At 40.9% G+C, this 26140-nt stretch overlaps 1 protein-coding gene across 6 annotated transcripts in view; it reads left to right on the top strand.

Annotated features, from left to right (window-relative positions):
• Positions 1 to 26140, top strand: part of RABGAP1L (RAB GTPase activating protein 1 like) — a 247475-nt gene that overhangs the window by 171286 nt on the left and 50049 nt on the right. For 5 of the 6 annotated variants that reach the window (XM_035332547.1, XM_035332552.1, XM_035332551.1 and 2 more), the window contains one exon: positions 14526 to 14654. In XM_035332547.1, the coding sequence (XP_035188438.1) occupies positions 14526 to 14654 (129 nt within the window). Of the gene's footprint in view, positions 1 to 6253; positions 6913 to 14525; positions 14655 to 26140 lie in introns of those variants that run through there. The other variant, XM_035332553.1, reaches the window with a different exon arrangement.

The following is a 26140-nucleotide window of genomic DNA, read 5'->3' as shown; positions in this document are numbered from 1 at the left end:
TGCCTGTCGCTTCAGCAGGCACTGCTCATCGGTGTGCTCACCAGTCACGCTACCCAGCTGGTGGCAGCATTTTGCAATTTGACATTAATCATTCGGTTACGTCATGTTGAGACTGCACCTGAATTAACATTCAGCGAGCTGAGCTAGTAGCATAGATAACCCATGCTTTTCATTTGCTGAGCATCAGAAAACATGGTGAAGCACTGGGGTGTGAGAAGAGCCCTAGCGTTGAGAAAGGCAGCATAGACAAGTGTGGTTCAGAACAAAGCAGCAAGCAATGTTGTATTGGTGTTTTCACTTACAAAATCCCCATTAAGACCGTTAGTTGAGAGTGACAGAGCAAAATGAACCATTCCAATGCCAGCATATTTTTAGGTCTCTTTTGTCATCAACTAGTTAGCTTCTTTTTTGAAAATACAAAATAAACATGAAAATCTTCACATATGGCAAGAAAGAAAATAAAATTAAGAAAAAGCAATAAGCTTTGTTTCATATTTGCATATTTCTGTAATTATTTCCATAAACTTATGTTTTTGATCTTGCTATTTTGGGAAAAAACTAAAAAGCTAAATGCGTGCTTTAGTTTGGAATGAGCAAAATGAGGCAAGTATTAAAATATGTGATGTGGAAAAATCAGGCTCTAGATTAGGTTACTACCTACTGAAAAGGAAAGAAAGTTTCATTAACTGGAAAGATAAGAAGGAACCACAGGTTTTTAAGATAGGTTTACGTCCTAGCTTTCTTTCCAGGGGATGCTCTGCTCCTAGCTTGTGGTTCGTAACTACACTCAGTGGCTAGGTTGGTGCTTTCATCTGTGTATCCATTAAAAACACATAGCTTAATACCAGAGAAAAGCCATGGTTTTCATTGGTAAAGTACATGATATTCAAATTGAAATGGGTAGAAAATAGTAAGAAACAAATAAAGTACTTGTTATTTATCATCTAGAGCTTCACTTCCATAGGTATATTGTCTTAAAGTCAGCACTGCTGTGTGTTGTTCCTTGAACTCAGGCAGATGGGAGCAGCATTTCTGATGGGGGCTCTGAGGTCTTAGGCTCCTGCTCGCTCTATGCTCTCTGACGGTAACTGTATATTACAAGGACAAGGCAGCGGTGGTTGGTGGTTATTTCTGTTGCCACCTTTCAGTCTCAGTGCTGTTTGTGTCAGTGTGTGCCTAACAGTTTAGGAAGAATACCGGTTACAGTGGCGGGGACAGCAGGTGATTCTGTTAGTTTAAGTAGTTGATACAAAGGCTCCCTTTAAAAAAAAAAAAAAAAAAAAAAAAGTTTCAAAATTGCCCTGGCTTAGGAAGAGTATTTGATATCTTTATATTATTCTGCATCTGGACTGTAAAGGACCTTCTGGGCCAAAGAAATGTTTCTCTGCTGAATTGCACCATTACGTGACATGGGAGCCATTTTATAAGCTAGTAACAGCAGCATATTGTTGGTGGAAGGCCATTTTTTGCTTTTTGCATTTTTTTTCTGGAACATTACACTTGTTCCACTCTAAACTTACTACTGAGCTTTTTACACTCCTCTGGTCTTAGATCAATGGTGTCCTTTATCTTAAGTAGCCCTCTTGCAGAGACATGCTGGTGTTTCTCACCTTGAAGTATTTATAGCTATCAATCATATTCTTTACTAAACAAATCAATATTCTTGGTATTCTTGAACTCTTGAACATCTTAGTAGTGGTCTTCTGCATCTTCTCAAATCTGTGTTCATCTGTTTGGGTGTGAATGACTTTGAGAGAGGTTGCGTTGTTTCCTGTGTTGACATTGTATTCCTTATTTCTAGAAAAATCTACTTTATCTGATTACCATTAGGATTGTACTGTTCTCATATGTTTGTATGGAATAATATTCATGATTAACCAGTGTGATCCACAAACCCTGTTTCACCACTTTAGGTATGGAGGACTTCAGTAAGGGCAAACATTTTGAATAAAATTAGTCTGTATCAAAATACACATTTACATTTCACTTCTTCATTAACAGATTACAGATTATAAATTTTGTTATTTCACTTCCAAGGCACTAACTTATTTGAATAGACTTTTGACCTAATCTGTCTTGGATTTTGTCTGTGATTTATCTCCTGCATTACCACTTAATGCCAACCCAGAACTTTAAAATCAGATCTGAAATCTTGTTCTGTGTTAAAGGCATAGCACAAAAATTTATGCTCATGTGAATCAGACATAGCAAAGATAGCCAGAGTAGTGATTCACTCTTGTAGGCGCTGGATTGTGTTGTTCATGGGTAAGTTACACCTATTTCTTCAGGGAGCTATGTGGCTTGCATTGTAACCCAAATAGCCAGTGTGACATCCCTGAAGATAAAGCCTCCTCTTGTCACTCAACACATGCCCGGTGCTGAAATTACCACTTGCCACTATCTTAATTTGCCATCTTCACTTGCCACCGTATTGATTGTGAGTAGCAATTGTCAGCTGTCACTCATATGTAAAATTGATAGGTTTTTTCCTATTTGCATCAATTTACGTTTGTCTACATTGACTGTTAATTTACCGTACTATTTCCCAGTCATTCAGTCTCTTACAGTCCTTCTGCAATCCTTTACTGTAATCCCGTGTCTTTAAAACCCTGAATCATTCAGTAACATTTGCCAGCATTGTCACCTCGAGATTCACCCTCATTCCAAGCCATTTAAGAACAGGTTAACCAGCACGGACCCCAGCACAGATCACTGTTGGAATCTGCTCTGAAAATTAATTTTGTTGTGTTCTCTCTAATAATGTTAAAGATGTAAACGTCACTAAATTCGGATTACACTGTTGTGATTAGACCTGGAGAACACAAAGGACAAAGTAATTTCTGATAAGTGAAGAGGTGAAGCTCTCATTGTGGGCATGATGTAATTGGTATGGATTTTCAGAGTTGTTCTGGTGCAGAATTTGTCTCATTCTTTATAGAAATGAACTTGAAAGAGAGCTCTGTATTTTATTCTCCTACTTTTAGATTCTATTTAGCTTTTCAATACCAGTTATTTTTGCCACTAAGAGACTAAACATTAAGTGTTAAAGGCAATCCAATACTTTTTTTTTTTTTTGACAGTTGACATAGAAAAGAGAGATGTTATCATACATAGGCAATTAGCAATTGATATAGCAATTATGAAAATGTTCAGTGTATCTCAGTGCTGACCTTTCAGTACCATGCCGCATTATCATAAACATTTTATATTCTTGTCAACATAAAGCACAGAATAGGAGGTAGGACTAGTGGTGCTTTTGCAGGGAAGATGGGGACAGAGGGAAGAGGCACTTGGCTGGCCTATGGGAGAATGTGGAGAATGTGTGGGCAGGAGAAGCAGAAAGGGAGAAAGGAATCCATGGCACTTACACGCGTGTATAACCCAGTGCCAGGGGCGCGGGTGTTGCATGGATAGGAAGGCCAGAAACAGAGTTGTACTTAAAAGCCCAGATAGTCTACAAGATGGAAATCAAAGCTCAAATAATAGGTGTTTAGCGTAAGGTATTCTACCTGGTGTGCAAGATACTGCCTTCTGGGCCATTTTCAGGTTTTAAGTTGACTTCGGAAGAATACAGGGCAGCAAGCTAACGATGAGGTAAGAGCAGTGCTGAAGGCACAGATAGGAGCAGTGAAGTCTACGTGAAAGGAAGATCACAATTCCTCATCAGACTTGGTTAAAATAAGATGCAGTGTTCAATTAGGATGTGGAAGTATCTGAGGATGGCAGGGAGTGTAAAAAGTCTCAAACTGCAATCTAAATGACAGATCACTGTTATGCTGTGTGAAGGACTGGCATGATTTTTTCCCATGTACCGTTTTAATATTCCCCCACACCTTCTCCTCCAAAGAAGAGGCTCAACAACAACAGTGAAAGCCACAAAGTTTTTGTAGAATGAGAGCTGAAAAACCTAATAAACACTGGGCATGGGATTTTAGCTGACAATTCATTTTTTTTGTGAAGCTTTGGAACTTTTCAGGTTTTAGAGACCTATTTTTTAAACAAGCAGTCCGGGCCTGATGTGAAAATTGAAATGATGGTAGTAGACCACATCCCTTGGGATGTTAGTCCTGTAGTTAATTTTCCTCATTCCTAAAAATTTGAACCTTATTTCTAACCTGAATTCATCTGGTTTTAGCCTCTAACTATTGGATCCTATTACAACTTTATAGAATTAAAGACTTTAATTAATAATCACTTCATGCCATTATTCATAAGCCCAGACATTACCCAAAGTGAACCAAATGCAAAACTCTGTAAAGATGAGAGCTAGTAGCTTAAGTTTGATTTATGCAAGAGAAAAAAAAAAAGGCTTTCTATATGGACAGCGCTCTGAGTTCTCTGCCCATAAGCTGTGTTTGGTCACCACTGACTCTTCCCATTCACCCCTATGCTTCCGGTTACTTCTGCATCTTCCTTGTTTCCCAAAGCACACAACAGAACACTCTTATTTCTTCCTTTTAATATTTTGAGTAATATTTTAATTCCCATATTGAGGATAGAACCTGAATGTCTCTTGAATATCATGCGTGCCAGCATGTGTTTAAGCTAATGTAAGCACTTGAAAAAAATTCAAAAAAAAAAAAAAAAAAAGGATCTACTTTCTTTTCTTTAAACCCCTTTGCCCTACAAATATAGCTCAGTGAGTGAGGCAAGACTTCAAGCTGTGATGTATAACCGATCGTGGTCCTTGCCCACGCATAGAGCACGAGCTTAGCCTGGACAGAAACTCCATCACGTCTCTTCGCAGTCCTGCTCTGTGCTCTGCTCCATCTGGGCGGGTTTCCTCTGCAAAGCAGTGTTTCACAGCCCGCAGTACTTCAACCAGCTTTCAGGTGACAACCTGTATAAAAGAGCTCGTTCATTACTGCACAAAATTTGCTGGTGCTTTAGTCAACTTCAATCCCGTTTTGCCCCAGGAGAGTTCTCTGAGGCCTCGTTGTCAGCTGTTGTTTCTGACCTCTGACTCCTGCTTTTTCTGCTGTATCCATTCTGCCACCTGCTTCACGGGTCTCCTTGAGCCAAGGTGACCTGTGTGCAGGGGGAGATTTTCAATGATATCTTCCTTTTTTTTTCATTTCTTCTTCCTCCAAGAAAACTTGCTTGTATTAGAAAGGAGTCCAGTATGGGTGGTGTATCAGACTGCATGAAAAGGATTTATTTTTCTCTGCTTTTTGCAGTTTTTATTTATACTTGTTCATGGCATATTAATGTTCATATTTGAACTACTTGTGAACATCTTTCTTATTTCAATTCAACAAACCCAAGCTACTGATTTTTACTTTGCATTAGTATTTTAAATGATTTTTCTTGACATGGTAGACAAATGGCTTTTATATCAAAAATAATGTATTGCAGAAGTGTTTGCAGCTACTGTGCTTTAGATCTCCAGATCTCCTTGCAGAATTTTAAATTATTGCCGTTCTCTGTGTTGCAATCTGTGCAATATCACCGCTGTGATGGAAAAGTGTATTGTTCTGTTACAGAGCCCAGGTTATAAATAGGCAGTGCAAAAGGGAAGCAGCATAAAAACGTGCTTTCTAAAATACAGAACCGCAGAAGTAGCCCACTGCGATGTCCTTAACCAGATGGCAGAGGCACCTGGCCTGTTCCCTGCACAGGGAGGATGCGAGGCAGTGTAATGTGTGACATCACAGCGTTTTCCTTACAAACGTGCCGTTAATTTCTAGAACCAATTGAAATGCACGTGCTGACATCATCCCTTCTCTACTGATTGTATCCAGGTTTAGAAACGCCTCTGGAGAAGACAGTGCTGGAAATGATCGTTATTTAAATTATTTAACTCGATCCTGCGCAGGCTAGGCTACGTCTCCCTGGCTTTTCGGAAGCCGGCTGCTGCCCTCCTCACCAGCAGTCCCTGGCGGTGTCCTTGCCCCTCTCCAGTTCGGCAGCCTGGGAGGAGGAGGGTCCCTGCCCTACCTGCCCGGCTCCGGATTGCACTTTGTCTGTGCTTACGTTAATCAGAAGCAGATCAACCAAAAGTCATTCCGCTGCCTGGCAGGCTGATTTCTCCCTAAACATCGAGCGTTAGAGGATGCGGTTCATATACACGAGCCTGGGATCCAGCAGCAAAACCCGTCACAGTTGAATTGATGTAAGGTAGACGGGGAGGGGGAGCTCATCCGTCCAGCCGCTCACTATTGGCTTCTTATTACGGCATTCTCCCCTGAGACGCACGCTGCATGCTCATTCACCCCCTCCCAGCCCCCTCCTCTCCTACCCCTTCATTACTGATGCACAGCAAGAGGCAGCAGCAGCAGCCGCCACGCTTGTCACGGATCCGAGCTTGCAATGAGCTCATCCTTTTCTCTTTGCAGCTTCCTAACTGCCCTGGCTTTATTGCTCTTATTGCTGCTGCTGTCTGCTCACACGCACAGTCTCAGACACGCTGAGCCCTGAGAGCTCTCCATTGCTTTCCTTCTGTCAGAGCTTTCCTGCACTCATTTTCTGCCATTTTCCTGCTTTTTAGGTACATCTTAGATCCATGTTTTCTTTGGTTTCTTTTTCAAATTTACTTCGGACTCTGGCTGAGCCAGCACAGTGGATCATATTTTTCCTTGATTCTTAGCAAAGATGCTTTTCTCGTTTTGAGAGTGTCTGCTGTGCTGTAGACGCCCATCTGAACCGGTATCAAAGAGCTCAGGCTGGCTCTTCTAGCACTGCACTTTTTGAAATTGTGGTTAAAAGCCTGTTCTTCTCACTCTGGATACTTACTACTTACTGCTCATGGAAGAAGGGGTACCTTGCAAAACCCCAGCTGCCAAGCTCACACCACCTGTCAAAAAGTCACAGGACATGCATGACGAGAGGAGCAAGCTGGTGAATGAGTATGCATGTCGGGTGCTGGAACTTCTGGGGATGGGGCATCGCCTGTTTGTGCCTCGGCTGCTTGCGGTGAGATCACGTTTTCTTGAAATTAATTCATTGTGAATTTGCCGTCTTTCCTCCCAAACCTGCTTTCCCCCCAGGATTCTTTATGCTGAACAGAGGTGTGAGAGGTCTCTTCTTTTTTTCCTTGGCTTCTCACAACCCTAAGCACCGAGTCTTTCTTCTTCCCAGTAGCCTGGGAGGGCTGAACACAGGTCCTGCTGCTGGGAGCCAGTGCCACTCCTTCAGTAGCTCGAAGGGTCGCAACCAGGTCTGCATCACCAAAAATTCTTTTGTAAAGCTGTGAATGCTTTTGTTCTCAGTCCTGCAATGACTGCAGATAAGCAGCATGCCCTGTCTACTTCTAGGTGCTGATGGAAAGTGCATTAATTCTCTGCAGTTCAAATCTTACACTTGTGACATCAAAGGTTTGTTTTAAGCATTCATAGCATTTAAGCTGTGTTGATGTATTTTGGTTTTCTGCTGTTTCTATATTTGGTTTTGCCAAGGCAGGTGACACCGTGTTAAAAAAAAAAAAAAAAAAAAAAAGTTTAAAATACGTGTGTGGAATTATCTGGGAAATAAATTGTTAAAGATGTTCTTATCTGTCATAGCAACTGACGTCTGTGTGTGAAACGGCCTGAAATTGGCGTGGTGTCTTATGGTACACAGAAGTACGCCTTCATCATTGCTGCTGCTGTTGTACAAAACACACCCAAAGCCACAAAACAGCAGAGAACCCGAAAGTCGGCAACTAGCCCTAGCTGGGTCTGCTCCGGGGTGCCATAAACCGAGCTACAGCCCTGGGGAAGCCTGCTCAGTGGGTGACACCAGCGTGTCATTTTAATGTGATGCCTGGGAAAAGAGTGCTTTTACTGACCTGTACCATGTTCTTGTGGCTTGGTGCCTTTCCTTCATTTCCACGCCCTGCGTCGTCCTGTATTGTGGTGTTATGGAGTGACCTGTCTTGCATTTTCATCGTGCTGCTGAACCTCTGCTCTGTGTTCTGCAGTACCCTCAGATAAATGATGGTGATCTGTGTATTGTAAGATGCTCAAAATAAATAAATAAATAAATAAAAAGCGGGTAGCTGAGCCTTTGTGTTCCAAACGTTGTGAGATGGTAGGTACAGTATTCACAGAGTCTTAAACTGCTAGTAAAGTGAAGATGAATTTGGATACCTACAGGCACTTGTAGAATTGGGCGTAGTGCCTGCCGTAAGGGCTAATAATGCATGGCTGAGGCTGCTGTGTTTGTAAGCATTACGCCAGCCTAGCTCAAAGTGCACCTAAACCTTCTTCCATCCCATTCTGCTGCTTTAGTGCTGTTGGTCTCCTGGGCAAGGACTGCCAAATCATTCTGAATTGTTTTGTGATGAGCTCTAAGGAAGCAGAGGAAAAACACAAAGCTCTTTTTCACTTGACTTAATCAGGCTTTGGAGCTGGCCCTCCAGATAGGGCATACCAGGGAATTCAGCGTACTTCAGCAGCCAGACATCTGAGCTGTGTTGAATGACATTATTTTATTTATTTAAAAAAAGGAGTGGGGGGGGGGGAAGGCAAAACAATACAAACAATGCTTGTGTTATTAAAGAGCCTTGATTTGTGAAATGAATGTGGTTTCCTGCCAGGTTTTATTAGCTAAATATACCTCTTCTGACATATATCCCTTCTGACATATACCCATTCCATGGAGGAGTAGAAGCTGTTTCTGATTATTTTTTTAAAAAGTAGAAAAGCCTGAGGACCAAGAATTTGTACTTTAATCAGAACTAAAGATACTTCCAAACCTTGGACTTCGTAAAATTAAGAAGTAGATTCTCTGGTGCATACATAAGCATCTTCCTCTGCTGTGGTTTGGGGAATAAATGCCTATGACAGGCAGAATATATACCATTGTAGTGTTAGTTGAAAAATGTAATCTGTAACCTCAGAAAAATTCAGATCACCTACTCACTGCCATCAGTTATATGTGACGACGAGCAAGTGGAACAGCACTAATTCTGTGTGGGTTTTTCCCCTTGGGGATATCTGTGGGTGGGTAGAGCTAGGAGATTTTTTGTTTGCTCTTGCACACATTCATCAGTATTTTACGGGGCAGAATGAACATTACGTTTCATAAGGCTGGATCTGCACACAAACACTGGTGCAATTTTGAGCAGAGGTGCACTGCTGTATGTAGGCAGTGGGCAAGCAGAGGATCCCTGCTGGATGCCAACTCATCGTGCACAAAACCCCAACTAGGCCTTCTGAAAACTTTTGCCTGTAGTCAGGTTATATTTTTTTCCCATGACACTTTATACCGAGTTATGCTTTACAGAGAATGCAGATTTTAACAGAAAAAAAATATATATTTGTGACAGTACAGCTTTCCCAGCAAAGAAGAGCATAGAAGTGATGCCAGTGAAACGAGGCTTTTGCTGGCTCGTGTTGGAAGTGCATGCCAGCGCACCTGTGGCAGGGTGGCTTTGCCAGTCCATCTGTCCCCGGCCTGGATTCCAAGTCCACCCATCCTGGCGCTCCTTGGAAGCTCAGCAGGTCAACTTCCTCCTCTTGGAGCCATTTAACAGATCTCAGGTCAAAGGGCAGCGCAGCGCAAAATTGTGCAACATGCAGCATTGCAGCCTGCTGCTGCCAGTGGGAAGGGAACCATCAGGCTAGAAAAAACACCTCCCAGACCTTCATGGTACACTGCAGGTTCCACAAGAACTTAAAACCACACAGTGCATGTTAAGGATTAAATATCTGCAAAATGAGTGTAAAAGTACAAGTAAGCATTTTGAATTTTCTGATAGCAAATTCAAGAGTGGAGTAGAGTACGGCTGGATTCTTCTCTGCCTTTTACTGTCTTGTTCCTGATCCGTATTCCTTAGATTGTAAAGCAGGCACTTTATGCTCACTCGCATTCTATAGAAATTCTGCATATATGTACTGCGTGCATAGAACACGACAGATTTTTTTTATCTGTTTGTGTAAAAGAGGAAGAATTAAATTAAGGAAGTGCCATGGGGTTGATCTGAAATTTCTTCTGCTCTCTGAGTTCCCAGGTGGGAACAGGAGATTCAGTCGGTACAGTCAGTAAGGAATGAGACTGCAGAATTAATAATTGAAGACAGAAAAATTAAATTAAAGAAAAAAGCCAAACCTGTGTCTTAATCACATTTCCCGAAGTATTTTGGAGATGGCAGTAGTAACAGTATTTACTTAAAAAAGATCATAATAATAATAAAAACATTATTTAAGTCTCAAAAAAAAGAGCTGAGGTGATCTGTTTTTCAGACATTTGCAATTTCACTGAACTTTGTCTATAGACTTGAAAGTTTGCTGACTAATTATGCAAAAGGGCTTGTCCTAAGCTTCAAATAATCCAGTTAAGATCATTTGATGAACATATTGAAATACTTAAGTGATGTGGAAAGGACGTGCAAGGGAACATGTATAGCCAAACCCTAAAAAGCAAGCTGAGAGTTTAGAAGTTCATTGGAAGTTCACTTTATGTTCATAGTTCTCAGTGAGCCTTGTCTTCTGCCCGTTGTTTTTCTTTATATATTTTATACAAAAATATGATTATTTAAGAATTACATCTTGAATATTAAAAATGCCCTGAAGTCCCCATGTGCCCCCAAATACAATGTACCTGCCAAATGTGAATTATCGCTTCATTAGACTTGCAGATGGTTTATTGAAATGAGTTGTTCAGGAGACCCATGAGCTGAGTGACATGAACCAGCAAATTTACAAATCTCTGCCTGTCAAACAGCTGCCAAAAGGTGCCTGAAATGTCTTTATGATTTATTGATTAAAATCACAAAATGTCAAGAAATGTGAATAATAAAACAACAACAATGCTATACACTTTCTTGTACTGCATATATCGTATATGTATAAAAAATGTATATGCATATATATTTATATACACATACTGATTTTTGTTGTTTCCTGTTTTTAATTAGTACCTGAAAAGCTTTGTCTGCATAATTTAGACAAAAAAGCATAAACTATACAAAATGCACAACCCAGTTAACATTGCTCACAAAAGATTACTTTGATTTCTTCTGATTTTAATAGCAAAACTCTAACTTTCTGGTCAAGAGATTATTTTAATGAAATGAAAATACTCAGCAAAGTAGGAAGAGCTGAATGGTAGGGGCCTACCGCTCACTTTATTGAGCTATATAATATTCTGGTTTATAACCTTTCATGACTGTAATCCTACTTCAGCAGATTCCATCGGAGAAGTTCTCATTTCCATGATTCACCATGGTTCTTACAAGATTTTCACTGACTACAAGTTTTTCAGGGTTGAGACCTCAAAATTCTCAATAGCTTCGATATTATGAGAATAATTTGTTTTGGTGTTGTTAAAATGTTATTCTAGCAGTGATTCGAACAAAAGCCTGGGGAAATAAACGTGATCATAAATTTTTGCATGTAATCACTGCTGTTCTGACACATTTGCCTCTGTCTTTATGGTATTGATTTTTTTAATGAAGTGCTATGGACACAAAAGGTAGGTGTATCTGCTTTCCTCAAGTTTAGTGGGGTGATTAAATTGTTGATTATTAACATTTTTTTTAATTTATTTTTTTTTCTCCTCTGATTTCAAATAATAATAAAAATAGTAATCCAAAACTCTCAATGCATTATATTAATTTAAGAAAAGTTAAAATGAAATACAGAATTTAGATGAAAATTTCTAGTCATGCCCCCTTAGAAAAATACTTGCTTAAAACTAGGATAGCTCATCTCCTAACAAAATGGTAAAACTTTGGCAAAAAAAAGTGTGTTTGGTGTTTGTTTAGTGCTGGGAGCGAGTGTCCAGAAGTCGTAATTAAAAACACCCTCCCACTCTGTTGGAAGCACGTAGCAAGCAGCCTGTCTTGGGGATTACCCTGGCTTGCAGCATTGCAGTATCTGAGCACCTTCTGCGTAAAGCGGATAACAGCAGCCACAGGGGTTTTACACATTGCCTGGTGCCCCCTTGCACCTTGGTTGGAACTGTGGCCAGGGCCGGGAGAGGCTGCGAGGAAGAAGAGGGGACTGGAAATGCAGCAGCAAGCTTGACTCCAAAGAGGGCAAATGTATAACGTTGTAGGGAAATCTGTTTGACCCGTATGGCAAACACAGCTGTCAGCATCGCGGAGAGAGAAGGGGGGAAGTCACTTTGGAGTCAGCTGGTTATTAAACCAATTACTGCTTTTCTATCACCGTTACCCAGCTGAACTTTGCCCAGAGTGGCCTGCTTGTCAGCGTGGCTTCTGGCACAGAGCACCACTTGGTGCCCGCAGGTCGCCCCAAATACAGCCCGCTGGGCATCCAAAGCACTCACCAAGCCTCAAGCATGGCAAAAACGTATTCAGCCTTACTAAACCTTGTCCAGAAGAAAAACAGCGTGCAGAGGAGGAAATGGGTGTGTTGGCCATAGCTGTGTTCACAAGTGGGTCTGATTCATTAGATACCTAAGAGCACCAGCTCTCTGTCAACATGACATCGGTCTTGTCAGGCGGAGCTTCAGCCAGATAGGCCTTCTGCCAAATTTTTGTGGACAGAATCAGATGTGAGAGCTTGTAAAGCTGAGCATTTCCCATCCACATCCTGAAGGCAGCTTTTGTCGTGTCCCTGCAGTGATGACCCAGCAGCTTCCTTGGCTGCAAGTGAAGGGAGGATCAAAGAGATCTTGAGGGAACTCTGAGCAGCTTGAAGACAAAAGTTAGAAAATGCTGCAGTCAAAGAGAAACAGATCTGCCAAAGCAACTTCAGCTGCATTTGGAGTTTTCTCACTCTTACCTTGTGATTAATGTAGCAGAAACTACCAGTAAGTCTTCAGCAGGGTGTACGGTATGATCATCTCCAGAAATACGGAGGGTGACAGATAAATGTGCTCAATGGATAGTTTGTTCTTATGTAGTCTTGATTGAGGAAGCCAAAGGACACATTGCTGTGCCATCCCCAAAGTGGAAGGTTGGGCACCGAGCAGTGATGATTGGTGTTTGGGTGGCAGACCTCTGATGTCAGCTCATGTTCTCCGCTATCAGAAATGCTGGATAACAATGAAAATGCTCTCTTAAATTCTGTGGTTCCCAGTTTTGTTCATCATTTAGAATCCATTCCAAAACCCTTCTCCATTTCCCCATCAGATAAAGCTTGGTCAAACTGCTATGTTTTTGTGGACCCTCTGCGCAGGCTGCTGTAGCATTTTTAGCAGGACTATGTTGGAGTCCATGTTGGAGTCTTGCTGTTGCATGCTCGTAATATCCATGGTACCACACTGAAGTTCAGTTTGCTTTGGGAAGCAATATACTTGTACTTTTAAGAAAGCGTTTTACATAGTAGGTTTAATTATTTTCATGTAAATGAGCTACTGAGACTAGTTAATAAGATACATAAAGACGATTTGTAAATAAAACCCATTAGTTGTTGTGTTTTTTTGTTTTGTTTTGTTTTTTTCCTGTTGTAGTGAGAATTAAATTTATTTCTACTTATTTGAAACAAATTTAACACCCAGGAGGAATAAGAGTATCATCTAGTCTCACCTCTTTCATGACAAGGACTGCTGTTTTCCCAGCTCTCCCAGTGCGGAGCCAGATCCTGTGTGTTTTGCTGCAGCGTGTTTGCTGGAAAGAGGTTGTCTGGAAGCAGCAAAGGGTTTTGGGTGGGTGAGAGGATAGCTAAGGAAAGGGTAGCCCCTTCAGCAAAGGGGCCTGTGTCTCTGGAATCGTCAGCTGAAGTGTGGTGGTACACAGCTCCAGCTCCATGGAGCTGCTCTGTAGACTAGCACGTGCTCCTTTGTTCCTTCTGGTTTAAAAGACATTCACATTTTGAGGTGACATCCCGAATGTCTTGTCTGGATGTACAGTCTCTGTGAACCTTTTAAAGGAACAGTCTAAAGGCTTGCTTTTGCATATCTGTAAAATCTCCTGGTATAGTTCTCGCATCTCCAAAAATTAATACGTTTGTCCCTGACCCGTGAATCATATTACTCCGTCAGTAGCAGAACTGGATTAATGCTGAGTGTTTAACATTTTCTGACCTGTTAGGCTTGATACCACAGTGAGAGGTACAGTCTTATGAGAGATATAGAAATAAACATGTGAAACATTTTCTGGCACAGTGTTCTTTGAGAAATTGTGTCACAGACTTCTACACATTGACTTGCTGATGCCTCTTATGAGTCATATGCATTTTTGCTTCTGCTGTTCATGTCTGCAACCAAATCTACGTATCTATGTATTATCTTTTTAGGGTAGCATTATAAAAATCAGCGATGTTCTAAAGCATAAGCTCTCTAAAAATGTTACAGATTCTCCTAGTTTTTTTTTTTTTTTTTTTTTTTCCCCTTACCCAGTTTCATCTTGACAGGCTTAGCCAGAATCCCTTTCTTACCCTGCAGGTACAGAAGGATGAAATACATTAATGTGTTGTAGTCCTCTGATTGTGCTGCTCTGCCTGGGATTCCTGGGATAAGTTTTAGCCTCTGTCTTGTTTTATGAGAAATGGATTAGAGCTGATTTTAAAGAGGATGTTTTTTGGGCTAATGTGAATGTTGGTGGTTTGGAATGCAGTCAGTAAATGACAAATCCAGTAAAAGAGCATGACTACATGTTCTCAGTGTTTAGAGTAGTTCTCTGTGTTTAATTGCAGACCTCAAAAGAGGACCTTCTACAAGCTGATTTTGAAGGAGCTTTAAAATTCTTCAGGGTTCAGCTGCCCAAGAGGTACAGAGCTGAGGAGAACGCCAGGAGACTGATGGAACAAGCCTGCAACATTAAGGTATGGACAGTTTTCATTTTTGCTCACTCACCCAGGGTTCTTACAGAAAAAGTAAGGTACAGTGTATAAGACTGACAGTAGCATGTGCAAAGTAAAGTAATGAAATCATTAATTTATTACTTTTTGTATATGTATGTATATCTGTACACACTTGTTATATTTAAAGAAAGTACAGCACAGAGCTTTTCCCTCTTTGCTTCGGCAGATGCTTAATAATTAAAATAGTAAACTTATGATCGAAAAATGGCATGGTCAAAACTTGCTGATTCATTGATTTATAAATAGTGATAGCACTAAACAATGAATCAAATATCTGATGATCATCATGGTTGTATACTATTTGTTTCACCCTGAAGCTATTTATTTGCAGAGTGCCACTCTGTATAAAACAATTGTAGTGGAGTAGAAACTTAGTTTTGTGTGTCTATCAAGCTTACCAAGAGAGAACATCTTTTTTATGTTCTATGCTACCAAGACCATGCTGTACACCCAGAGGATGACCCAAGAAAGAGCCATGGGATGGGTTTTAACATTGGATCTTGAAATAAGTGGTTTTGTTACTTCTTGAAATGTGAGCGCTGATGGGAAATGTGTTTTTGGCGTGGTCCAATAATGGGCCAAGACCACGTGAACAGAAAGATTGCTCCTCTAACACTTTGCTTTATATCTCTCTCAATGTGTTTATTCACTTGCTTTTGTGCTGCTTGATTTCATAGTTTGCTAAATAAGTTTTTTTTTTCCATACTAACTAAAACACCAATTGCAGGCGAGCCCCCTCCCTACCCACCTTGCCTACCCAGGTGCACTTACACAATAGGTTTGAGGCCCTGGAGCTCAAGGGACCGGGTGGTGAGGATGTGGGGGAAAGTCCACACAGGAGGCTGTCAAGGGCAAGAAAGTCAAGTTGCTCAGTCATCAGTGTTTGTTCTCATGGGGGACTTCAACATCCCGGACATGTGCTGGAAATACAATACAGCCCTGAGGAACCAGTCTAGAAGGTTCCTGGAGTGCATGGAAGACAGCTTCCTGACTCAGCTGGTTAGGGAGCCTACCAGAGGGGTGCCCCGCTAGACCTGCTGTTCCTGAACAGAGAAGGACTGGTGGGAGATGTGGTGGTAGGGAATTGTCTTGGGCAGTGGCCATGAAATGGTAGAGTTCTCTTCTTGGTGAAGTCAGGAGGGAAGTCAATAAAACTGCTACCTTGTACTTCTGGAGGGCAGACTCTGAATTGCTCAGGACACTGGTAGGGAGGATCCCTTGGGAGTCAGTCCTGAAGGGCAGAGACATCCAGGAATGCTGGATGCTCCTCCAGAAGTCTTCAAGGCACAGGAGCAGGCTGTCCCTGTGTACCATAAGATGGGCTGGCAGCAAAGAAGACTGGCGTGGCTGAACAGGGAACTTTTGGTGAGTGTCCGGAAGAAAAAGAAGAGTTCATGTCTGGTGGAAGAAGGGGAAGGCAATGTGGGGAGAGTACAGGGAAGTTGCCAGGATATGCAGAGAAAAACTCAGGAAGGCCAAAGCCCAGTATGCGCTCAATCTGGCCACTGTGGTCAAGGATAACAAAAATGTTTTTATAGATAGATTAACAGCAAGAGGGGGGCCAAGGAGAACCTCTATCCTTTACTGGATGCAGGGGGAAACATGACTACTGAGGATAAGGAAAAGGCTGAGGTTCTTAATGCCTTCTTTGCATCTGTCTTTACTACGAAGCTGGCGAAATCCTGGAATACAAGGCTATGAGGAGCAGCTGAGGGAACTGGAGTAGTTTGGTCTGGAAAAGAGGAGGCTCAGGGGAGACCTCATTGCTCTCTGCAACTCCCTGAAAGGAAGGTGTGGGGAACTGGGGGTTGGCCTCTGCTCACAGGTAACCAGTGACAGGACCAGAGGGAATGGCCTCAAGTTGTGCCAGGGGAGGTTCAGGTTGGAAATGAGGAGACATTTCTTCTCACAAAGAGCACTCAGGCATTGGAACGGGTTGCCCAGGGAGGTGGTGGCATCACCGTCCCTGGGGGTGTTGAAGGAGAGGTTGGATGTGGTGCTTAGGGACATGGCTTAGTGGGTGACATTGGTAATAGGACCAGATGATCTTAAAGGTCTTTTCCAACCTTAATGATTCTATGATTCTATGATCTTGTGAGACAGTGGGGCATGCCAGACTCATGTTTATTCCAGACAGAAAAAAGGTTTTGTGAAAAGATATTTGTAAAAATTGGACTTGAGACTTGTGCTCTGTTGCTCAAAGAGAGTATCTGGGAGTAAATGACTACAGTTTCATTTTTAGTTTTCAGTCCTTTGCTCAGTTCTTTAAAATGAGTGATTTAAGGATTTATCAAGTACAGTAACATTATGTTGTTTACGAAGTGCATATTCTTCTGATGAGAGGTTAAAACAGAAGTCCTCATGGTACTTTTTGGAACAGATGTTTATCGATTTTCTTGGGCTTGCCTTTCTAATTTTCTTCTTGTACAATACATTGCAAGCCATATGATATTTTTCATTAATTTTTCAATTTGTACTGGGTATGTATTTCTAAGATGTGTTTTATTGGAAAGTATTTTGAAATGCATTTGAGGCAGATGGTAAGTGTATAGTGCCCTGCATGGGTTCAGCATGTGGGGCCTTTTAAAAGGAGAGAGTGGAATTCTGAACTCCTCTGTAGGTGGATTCAGGGTCAAGGTGGTACTTACTTGGACTACATCTGTTTTCAATCACATGTGCTCCTTCTGTCATGGATTTCATGCAGGCTGGTGGTCACGCACTCACCACTACCATGCCTCCTGCTTGGCCAGGTGCACCTGTGTGTGGTGAGGAGGGCCAGTGGCTGTAACGTCCTCACTATGTCTCTTGGGTTCCTCTTGGCCAATGTCAATAAACTGCTTGTTAGGCAAGTTTTTTGCCCTCTCTAAGAGCAGGGCGTTTCTTACAGCACAGTCTTTTCCCATAAAGCTTGCTTCCTTCAGCCTCTGGATCAGTCACATCGCTGCCCCTCGCCTCTGCTTCCTCCTTGCGAGTGCGTTGGAGGCTTGTGGCCTGTCCTGGTGGCAGGGCTGGTGCGTGGTGGCTTTGCTGCCCTCTCCAGCTGGCTGGGCATCTCTTGTGGGGCCTGAGCAGCGTGCGGCCTTCTGCTTGAGGTGTGGCAGGACGCTTCTTGTCTGCCACTTGGGCTGCTGTCTCTTCTGCCCTCGTGTGTCAGTGCTTGCCCTTCTCCTTGCCCTGTCTCTATTGTTTCTTCTGGTGCTTTTGCCAGCAGATGCTGCCATTCGTACTTCTTTCAGACTGCTCTCAGTATTTGTTACGCATCCCTACTGAGTGATTATGTGGTGCCTTGACTCTGTTAACTTGATGTCCCACATTAAATTAAAACACAAGGGTTGAACTGACTTCACATTCACAGTTTTTATTTATTTGGATCATTTTTCTCACTTTGCCAAGCAGAATGTCTTTAGAGAGCCAGGTCTGAATCAAGGGAGCGTGACCTCTGACTGCAGATGGCACATTAACTGTTTGATAGGCAGTAAAGAAACAGCTCATGAGGAAGAAAGTGATGAGGAGTAACCAACATGGATTTATGAATGGGAAATGATACTTAACCAAGCTGATAGCCTTCCATGACGAGATCTCTGGCTTGGTGGATGAGGGGAGAGCTGAGGATGTTGCTTATCTCAAGCACAGAAAGGCTTGTGACGCTGTCTCCCATAACATCCTCATAAACCAACTGATGAAGAGGTGGACTGGGATCTGGCTGAATTGCTCAGTTTAACAGGTTGTGGTTAGCAGGGTGAACTGCTGGAGCCAGCCGCTGGTGTTATACCCCAGGGGCTGATACTGGGATATTCTTCAGCTTCTTCATTAATGACCTGGAGGATAGAGCAAAAAGAATCTTCAGAGAGTTGCAGATGATGGTTTTTTTAACTTCAGTAGTGATCAGACACAGTAACATGTTGCCCAAAGGGAGTTGTGGAACCTCCATCTGTGGAGATACTGAAAACACCACCGGTCCTGAACAGCCAGCTTTACCTAACCCTGCTTTGGGCAGGTGGGCTGGACAAGATGATCTCCAAAGTTCCCATCCAACCTCAATTGTTCTGTCATTCTTTAATTAGTTATAACGTGGTCTTTATTTACAAACAGGAACTAATAACTACAGAATTTGACATGCTCAAATAAGAAATTACGGTCTTGATAGTTATCATCACAAGAGGTCCTAGGGACTGCAGAGGTTACATGAAGAATAGTTGTGTCTTGTTGAATGCAACAAAACCTGTTCTGTTTAAAAAGGCAGCAAACAAAACCATTAAACGTGTATTTTATGTTGTATAAATCAGGCACTGTGTGTCTTCCACTGCTTCTCACTAGTGTATTAGTATTTGTAGACCAAACACCAGATGTTTGTAGGGTAAGCATCACACAGTAAGTGCCAGGGAGTGTTTTAGGTTTGTAAACTAATGACTGAGGCATAAAAACTTGAGAACAGAGTCATGGTGTAGTCAGACTTCATATTCGTGCTATATCTTTTCCAATATTTCTTTTCTTTCTTTTTATTCCCAAATTACTACAAAATGGGAGCTTTAACAAGTAATCATCCACCTCTTGCTTTTTTTTTATTTTCTTTTTTTCTTTTTTATTTTTTTCTGCCATGAACTCTGTCATGGTTCTAGAGAAGGCAAAAGAAAAAAGGCATGGCATTTTTTCCCCTTAGTTTCACACTTAGGTTTAACTCATGATTTCAGGAGCTAAGCCTTAGATTTTGAAGGTGCTATATTGGAAACAGTAGTCTTGTCATCTTATTTTAAAAACAAATTTAAAAGAATTAGCCTCAAACTCTCCCTTCAGAACAATTCTGTGAATACAAAGAAAAAAATCCTATTCATTTAAAATTGTACTTAAAATGTACTTAAAATTTCCATCATTTACCACTGAGGAAATTGTTGTCATCAATGTCAGTGGAATTAGAAATAACGGCAGTATTTCCTGGCATGTGATCATTGGATAGAATTCCATGCTTTAGGAATGTTCTGTAGTAATTCATACTATAAAATAATATTGCCTAAGAAGGTTCCTTTTGGTTTCCACATATGCGTGTCACATAATTGCAGAGTAGGGTCCCACTGATACCTGGCTGATGTATTATATCCATCATTTGCAGAACATAAGATTTATTCAGGTGGAAGACACTGAATTTGTGAAGGTATCTGCTGAGACTCTTACGGTAGATAGAGACCTGCATTGCATGAATTTCCCAGCTCAGAAACAGCCAAACAGTGGAGAAAGACATTAATCCTCTGAGTAGGATGTCAGATGCTAATTTAAGGGCTAATAAAAAAATAATAAAAGATGAAAATGACAAAAAATAAATATAGAGTTAATAAATGGGAGCTTTTCCTCCTTTGTTTCCTGTTGGTCTTTTGCTCTGTAATGACCATACTTTCCATTTTGCAATGGCCTTTACAGAGGGAGGGGCATATTCCTCCCCGAGCATCCAGCAAGCTTTACAGTTGTAAAAATGGGCTTGAGGATGATAATTTCCTACCTGATCAGAGCAGGTTGCATATTAGGTCTCTGTGATAAAGAGGTACCCTAGAATGATGAGCAGTGCTTTTTGTGCTCATGCTCTTGTGGGTGATGGTGGAATTCAGAGTTTTTTCTACGTGTCTGGAAACTCAGTGTGATGAATGAATGAAGAAATAAAGTATTTATTTTAGATGCATGAAGGTTAAACTTAATGTTGCTGTTTTATTAAAACAACAACACATTTCACATACCAGCTCAATCTGTCTCAGTTACATTTTGCATCTCCTAATGCAATTTCTCTTGCAGAGATCTGTGTATGTCCTAAGGAAAGTGTCGTGTTGTTTGATTTTAATACAGGAAGCCTATCACCTCTATTCTTACGCTTGACTTCAGACAGTTGAGCTGTAGATTGGGACAAAGTAAGGGGCACTGTGAGATTTTCTCTGCAGGGAAATGTCTTGGTTTGACAGTACCTGAGTAAATTCAGAGAGTTCTGCTCATTTCTGTACTGGGGTCTTTCAAAGATGAGCAGAGTTGGCATTCAAACCGTGTTACATTGCAGATCTAGAGATGCCCTGCAGCTGAGCGTAGCAGACAGGTAAGTGGAGAGCTACTGGGAACATCACTGTAGGCAGCCGAAGGTCGGTAGCAGGAGCTGTGCAAAAGTTCTCCTTTCAGGGTAGTTCTCTGTGTAGTTTTAAAACAGACTTACTTTAATAATGTCGCTATTTCAATGCTTTGAATTCAAACCGATGCTTTGAAGCGAACATCTTGCTGTTGTGGATGAATTACTTTATTCACACCTCTGTTGCTGTTTTATCTGGAAACAACTTTTTGCAGGCATGGTTTAACAAGGAATTACATGTTGGTTTATGTCAGTTTCAGTGGAAAAGAGGAAAAATACCTCACTTGCCCTCCTGTTCTCTCTCTAGTACATTTTCTCTCTTTGGGTTTGTATGTATATATGTGTATTTATCTAGTTACTCAGGTTTTCTTGCTATTCTGAGAGATGGTAAAACAACACAAATGGAGCAGAAAGCAAAAGAGATACTGTGGAAAGGCTCTGAAACTGAACGAGCTTTTTATTCTGTTGGTTCTTCCAGCAATATATCTAATTCATCTTCCAATATAAAGGACAGGAAAAAAATTGCTCATTTATCAACTTCTCAAGAAAACACCAAACCAAACTGAAAAGAATTGTGTTTAGATCTATAGAAAACCCTGCTGTGTCTGGATGTGATTTCTTATTAAAAGCCAATGATCAATTCCTCTTATGTCTGCACTGCTATCTCCGTAGTGCAGGATCTTACTGTTGCTGTAAGGAGAGTCATGTTTTTTAATGCCTGCTCTGTTTTCAACTTAAGCTTCTTCCTTTCTGCTTGGCTTTGTGGTATAATGCAGCACAATGACCTGACATCTGAAAATCATATTAAAGTGGCAACAGTGGTGCAGTGGATTTAGATGTTTAATACTATTGTCACCTTGCTGATAGATGTTAACAATGTAGGAAGAGTCATGCATTTAAAAAATCACTTTCGGCTATGAAATACTTATTTGAACTCTACATACCTGGTTTTCCAGTGAGCAGACATGATGCTTGCATTTGGTAAGAGGTTAGATTTTCATGGTGTATAGGCATTAGGAAAACTTCTATCTCTCTCTCTCTTTTTTTTTTTTTTTTCATTTGCTTTGAGTTGGCTTTGTCAATTGAATCAGGTCTATTGGTAATTTTTATCAACAGGGAAAGAATAAGATTTTCATATTAATAATTGCATATAATCACATTCTCACATTTTAACCATCTAAGGTATCTCTGCAACCAGAATGAATACAAATTGATTACAGAATTTGGTGTCCTTGTAGTACTCATTTGTCTGCATGTGTACTTGTACTTCTCAGAGTAATGGCATCAACAAGAAGAGTGTTGCAGGTAAAGGTTTTTAAAATGTTACATAAGTTTGAGATGGAAAAATGTATAGAAATATCCATTGTCCAGATTCCCAGCAACTGTATGACAGTATATATCATTAAGAGATTTGCATTAGATAGTGTAAGTCTAATTGAGTGAGGTGTTGACATCTGGAAAATATTCCAGGCGTTGACATCTGAAAGTTGTTCCATACAGCAGGCCTCAGGTATCTGGTAGCAGGTATAGAATATATTCTATATATTTTAACTTTCATTTTGTTCGGCTTCATGCTGTCAGGAGTCACAGCTGTCCAGGAGGACAGATGTTTCCCCTTTCAGACCCTCAGAAGGAAAGCATTTTCAGGTCTTTTGGCTCAAGGTTCTTGAATCTGTCTCTTTCCATCTGCATGAATAACAACTCCTTTGCATCCTCAGAGCTTGGATGAATAGCTCCTCTGTTTCTTCAGGAAAACCTACATGCTTTTTTCTAGTAATGTCTCAGAATATCTGTGTGTGATAATTTCTCTCTGAACCCGCATTGTTAGCTCTCAAATGGGAGGAGGACGCAGCCATAGGGTCAGATGGATAGCACAAAGGTGCAGATTTATCTGTAGAGATTGCTTTCCTCCAGAGTAACCTTAAATTAACCTGACCTTAATTCAGAATGACTGGGCATGTCAAACCTAGCAAACGCATTTCATTGCATGTTGTGTTTCCAAAAAGCTCATTTGGATTATGCAAAACTGCTATGATTTTAAGTTGAAGTATTATTTTTTTCTAGGAGAAACTCCAGAATTTTTGGAGAGGAGGGGGAAAATAAATGTAATCTTCCATCTTTGTGAAAGGGATGGCTGAAAACAGTACAGAGAGCAATACATAAAGGTGGCATGGACTCTCACTGACATTTCTGTCTTCCGTCATCTTTGACACCATTTGTCTAAAATTACTCAGTTCTATGAGTAAGAGAAAGTGAATTTTTTTCCCAAGTTCGATAGGACACATTTGAATCCCATATGCGGGTTGACTGGGAGATTTTGTTAGGTCCTGACTAACCTCCCGTATGGTGATGAGTTAGGATATTGTATAAAAAGTTTTCTATATCCAGTGGTCTGAAGGACAAGTGGTTGCAGAGTATACAGAGTCACAGTTAACACTGTGAGCTTAGTAGTCATCTTAGTTGTTCCTTAGAAGAGAAAGTCTAAACTCTCTCATCCTTTGAAGGAAAAAACACCCCAATAAAAGAGCAACCTGTGATTGCTTCTTCTGAGGGATGCCTTGAGTCTGCATATGGAGAAAGACTGTGATGTTGGAGTCCAGCAGGTTTGCAGTACCTCTTGTTCACAGTAAGATGCATTCCCCTTTAGATACTTCCCTAATGCACAAGAGGCTGTGGAGGAAAAACAAATGTATCCCAGGATCGATACTTATGACCAGATTGAAAAATAAACAAAGAAAGCTAGGCTTTCATGTTTTGCGGAGGAAGATGTAGTTAAAAGTGTAGGTTCAGAAATGCCTAGAAATGAGCCCCTTGCTTATATTGGCCAAGCATACCTTCAGCAGCAGCAAAACTGTTCAGGCTTAAGAAGGCAGAAACCTTCCTAGAGGTGGAAATTCATCTCTGCTTCTCTTGGGCTCATTCAGGCAGTCAGACCGGAGGAAGCAGGTAGCATCTCAGCAGTAAGCAGCACAGCTTACTTCCGAGGTAACTTGGAAGAAATCTGTTTCTTCATATACAAAAGACCCTGGTGCCCAGGTGCTGAAAGCTTTGCTAACCTAAGTCTTTGCCTTTTCTGTGATAACCCATTTTCTAACTGCAGGACCCCGTAGAATATAGTGTCTATTCTTTTACAGCTCAGTTCCTGTACCCAGATAAATTCTGTATTCTCCCTTCTGAACAGTGGGGGGAAGAGCTCTGTTGTCTGTTGGAAGCTCCTTGCTAGCAAAGAGAGTTATCGTCTGTTTCTATGCCTAGAAAATTTGCATTTGGAAGAGATTACAGTTTGGCAGAAGTCTCAAGCTGCCTTGCGTCATATTTGATCAGCCTTTCTGATATGCATCTTTGTCAGAAGTACTGTGATTATTTTGTATCTACAGATGTTACAGAATTTAAATCTTAAATTATTGGAAACGAGTCTTGACTTACACAAACCTCAGGTAATCCAGAGTCAATTACTACTGCATGGGGTGACTTAGGGGAAAAAATGGGTGATTCATTTTCAGTGTAGTGCAGAGGGCAGTTAGGTCTGGTCTGTTATCTGAGAAATTAAATGAAGTAACAGAATTCTGAAGCACTATGCCATACTAAGACCTAAAGCTAAACTTTAAAAAAAAACAAACAAAATAATAATAAAAAATAAAGTTAAATTAAAAAAAAAAAAAAAAAAGACAAAGGTTGACAATGTTCCTTTTTTTTTCCCCAGAGCTTTTGCAAGTAAACAAATAAAAGACACTGGGGACAGTGTCTTTGTGCAGTTTTTTGCTGGTGTTTGGTTTCTCAGGCACCTGCAGCTGAAGTTCTCCACTTTAAAAATAAGTGTACAAACAAAACTAAGTATAGAAAAATGGCAGTATGCATTTTATAAATGCAAAGGTCTGCAGTGATGGCAGCTTTTAGAACTGAAGTCCCTATTAATAACTTCCCATTACAAACCCTGGGTACTATTTTTGCCATTATTGATACAGTTCTAAGTTAAATGCAGTGAGTGATTACTTGATTGTTATCTAAGCAATATGCAGCTACTGGAGTAGAAGTTTAGCTGAGTGCTTTGTAAGGCAATATTCACATTTTTAGGATTTCCTTGTTGCCTTGCTTCAGGATTCTCTGGTGTCCTGAAGTTAATTCATTTAAATTCTGCTATATTATAGGCTTATTTCTGTTGTGGAGAGTAAGTCAGGTAGTAAATATAGGGTTCAATTGTTTATGTAATTAGTTTCTTTGTGTTTGGGCTTAAATAAATGCAGGTGTATTGAGGACTTGAGGAACTCTTGGGGTTTTTGGGAGGCTGGGGATGGGTTCCTTTTCCTCTTTGCTTATACTTCCCCAGTTCCTCATCTCCACAACAAAAGGTAAAAGGATAGGAAAAAGATAAAAAGCATTACTGTGGGTCAGATCATTGGGAAACCTTGCCAACATATCAGTGATTTTTCTGTTCAATTGTTTAAGCAGCAGATGAAGATTCAGTCCTTGTAGTGGTTTCATATCTGTTTATAATTCTTTCAACTTCTTTGCTTACTTAATGCAATTTCCTTGACAATAATTCTTAACCAAAATTTGACTCTGCAAGTGAAGTTAGTCAAAACACATGGGGAAAAAGAAAAACAAAACACCCAAGCAACAGAAAATCTCATCTCTGAGTAATTAATCAGCATAATACATACTCTCTTAAATTGGGAAGTGTAGGGCGCATTCGGTGTGCATACATGACTCAGGCCCAAAGACAGCATGTCACATTGAGTCACCCAGTTACTGTGACAACAGAGCTGCAAAGCCGGCAGCTTCAGCAGACCTTTAGCCCAGCTGCATCTGCACATTTCACCACCCTGGAGGGGGATATTCTTCGCTCCTTTCCCAAACAAGAAATAGAGGTATGCTTCCATGAACAGAAATATGAAGTGGCTGACATAGCTTGGAGGCCTTGACCTCTGAGAAAAATAAAACTATAGCTAAAGTTCTTAGCAGAGTCAAGTGATTGTCTGAACAGCTCTTTCGTAATCCCAGAAATCTTTTTGTTAACCCATAGCTTAGAGCACAAGATCAATGACCTTATCGTCCATCCTCCTGAGGAACAATTTTACAGCAGTCTGAGAAAGCCACCTGATTGTGCCTCGTGGGATGCTTCATCCTTACACAGTAGGGAATATCGATTATCTCAGCTAGTCAAGAGTCGTGGAAGAAATTGGAAATGGATCAAGGCTTTGATTCCTAAGTGGCTAACGAGAATGCTTCGTCCTGCTTGCTCACACTGACATGCTCCCTCTCTCCCCAAAGGTAGCTGGTTGCAAGATACTGTGTTCAATAACATCTGCATCTTCTGATAAGCTATCTTCCTCACTTTAGGCTCTTTTTC

Source organism: Oxyura jamaicensis, chromosome 8 (genome assembly GCF_011077185.1).
Source record: "Oxyura jamaicensis isolate SHBP4307 breed ruddy duck chromosome 8, BPBGC_Ojam_1.0, whole genome shotgun sequence".
Classification (NCBI taxonomy): domain Eukaryota; kingdom Metazoa; phylum Chordata; class Aves; order Anseriformes; family Anatidae; genus Oxyura; species Oxyura jamaicensis.
Note: the sequence above shows the minus strand (reverse complement) of the source record. Positions and strands in the feature narration are given on the sequence as shown.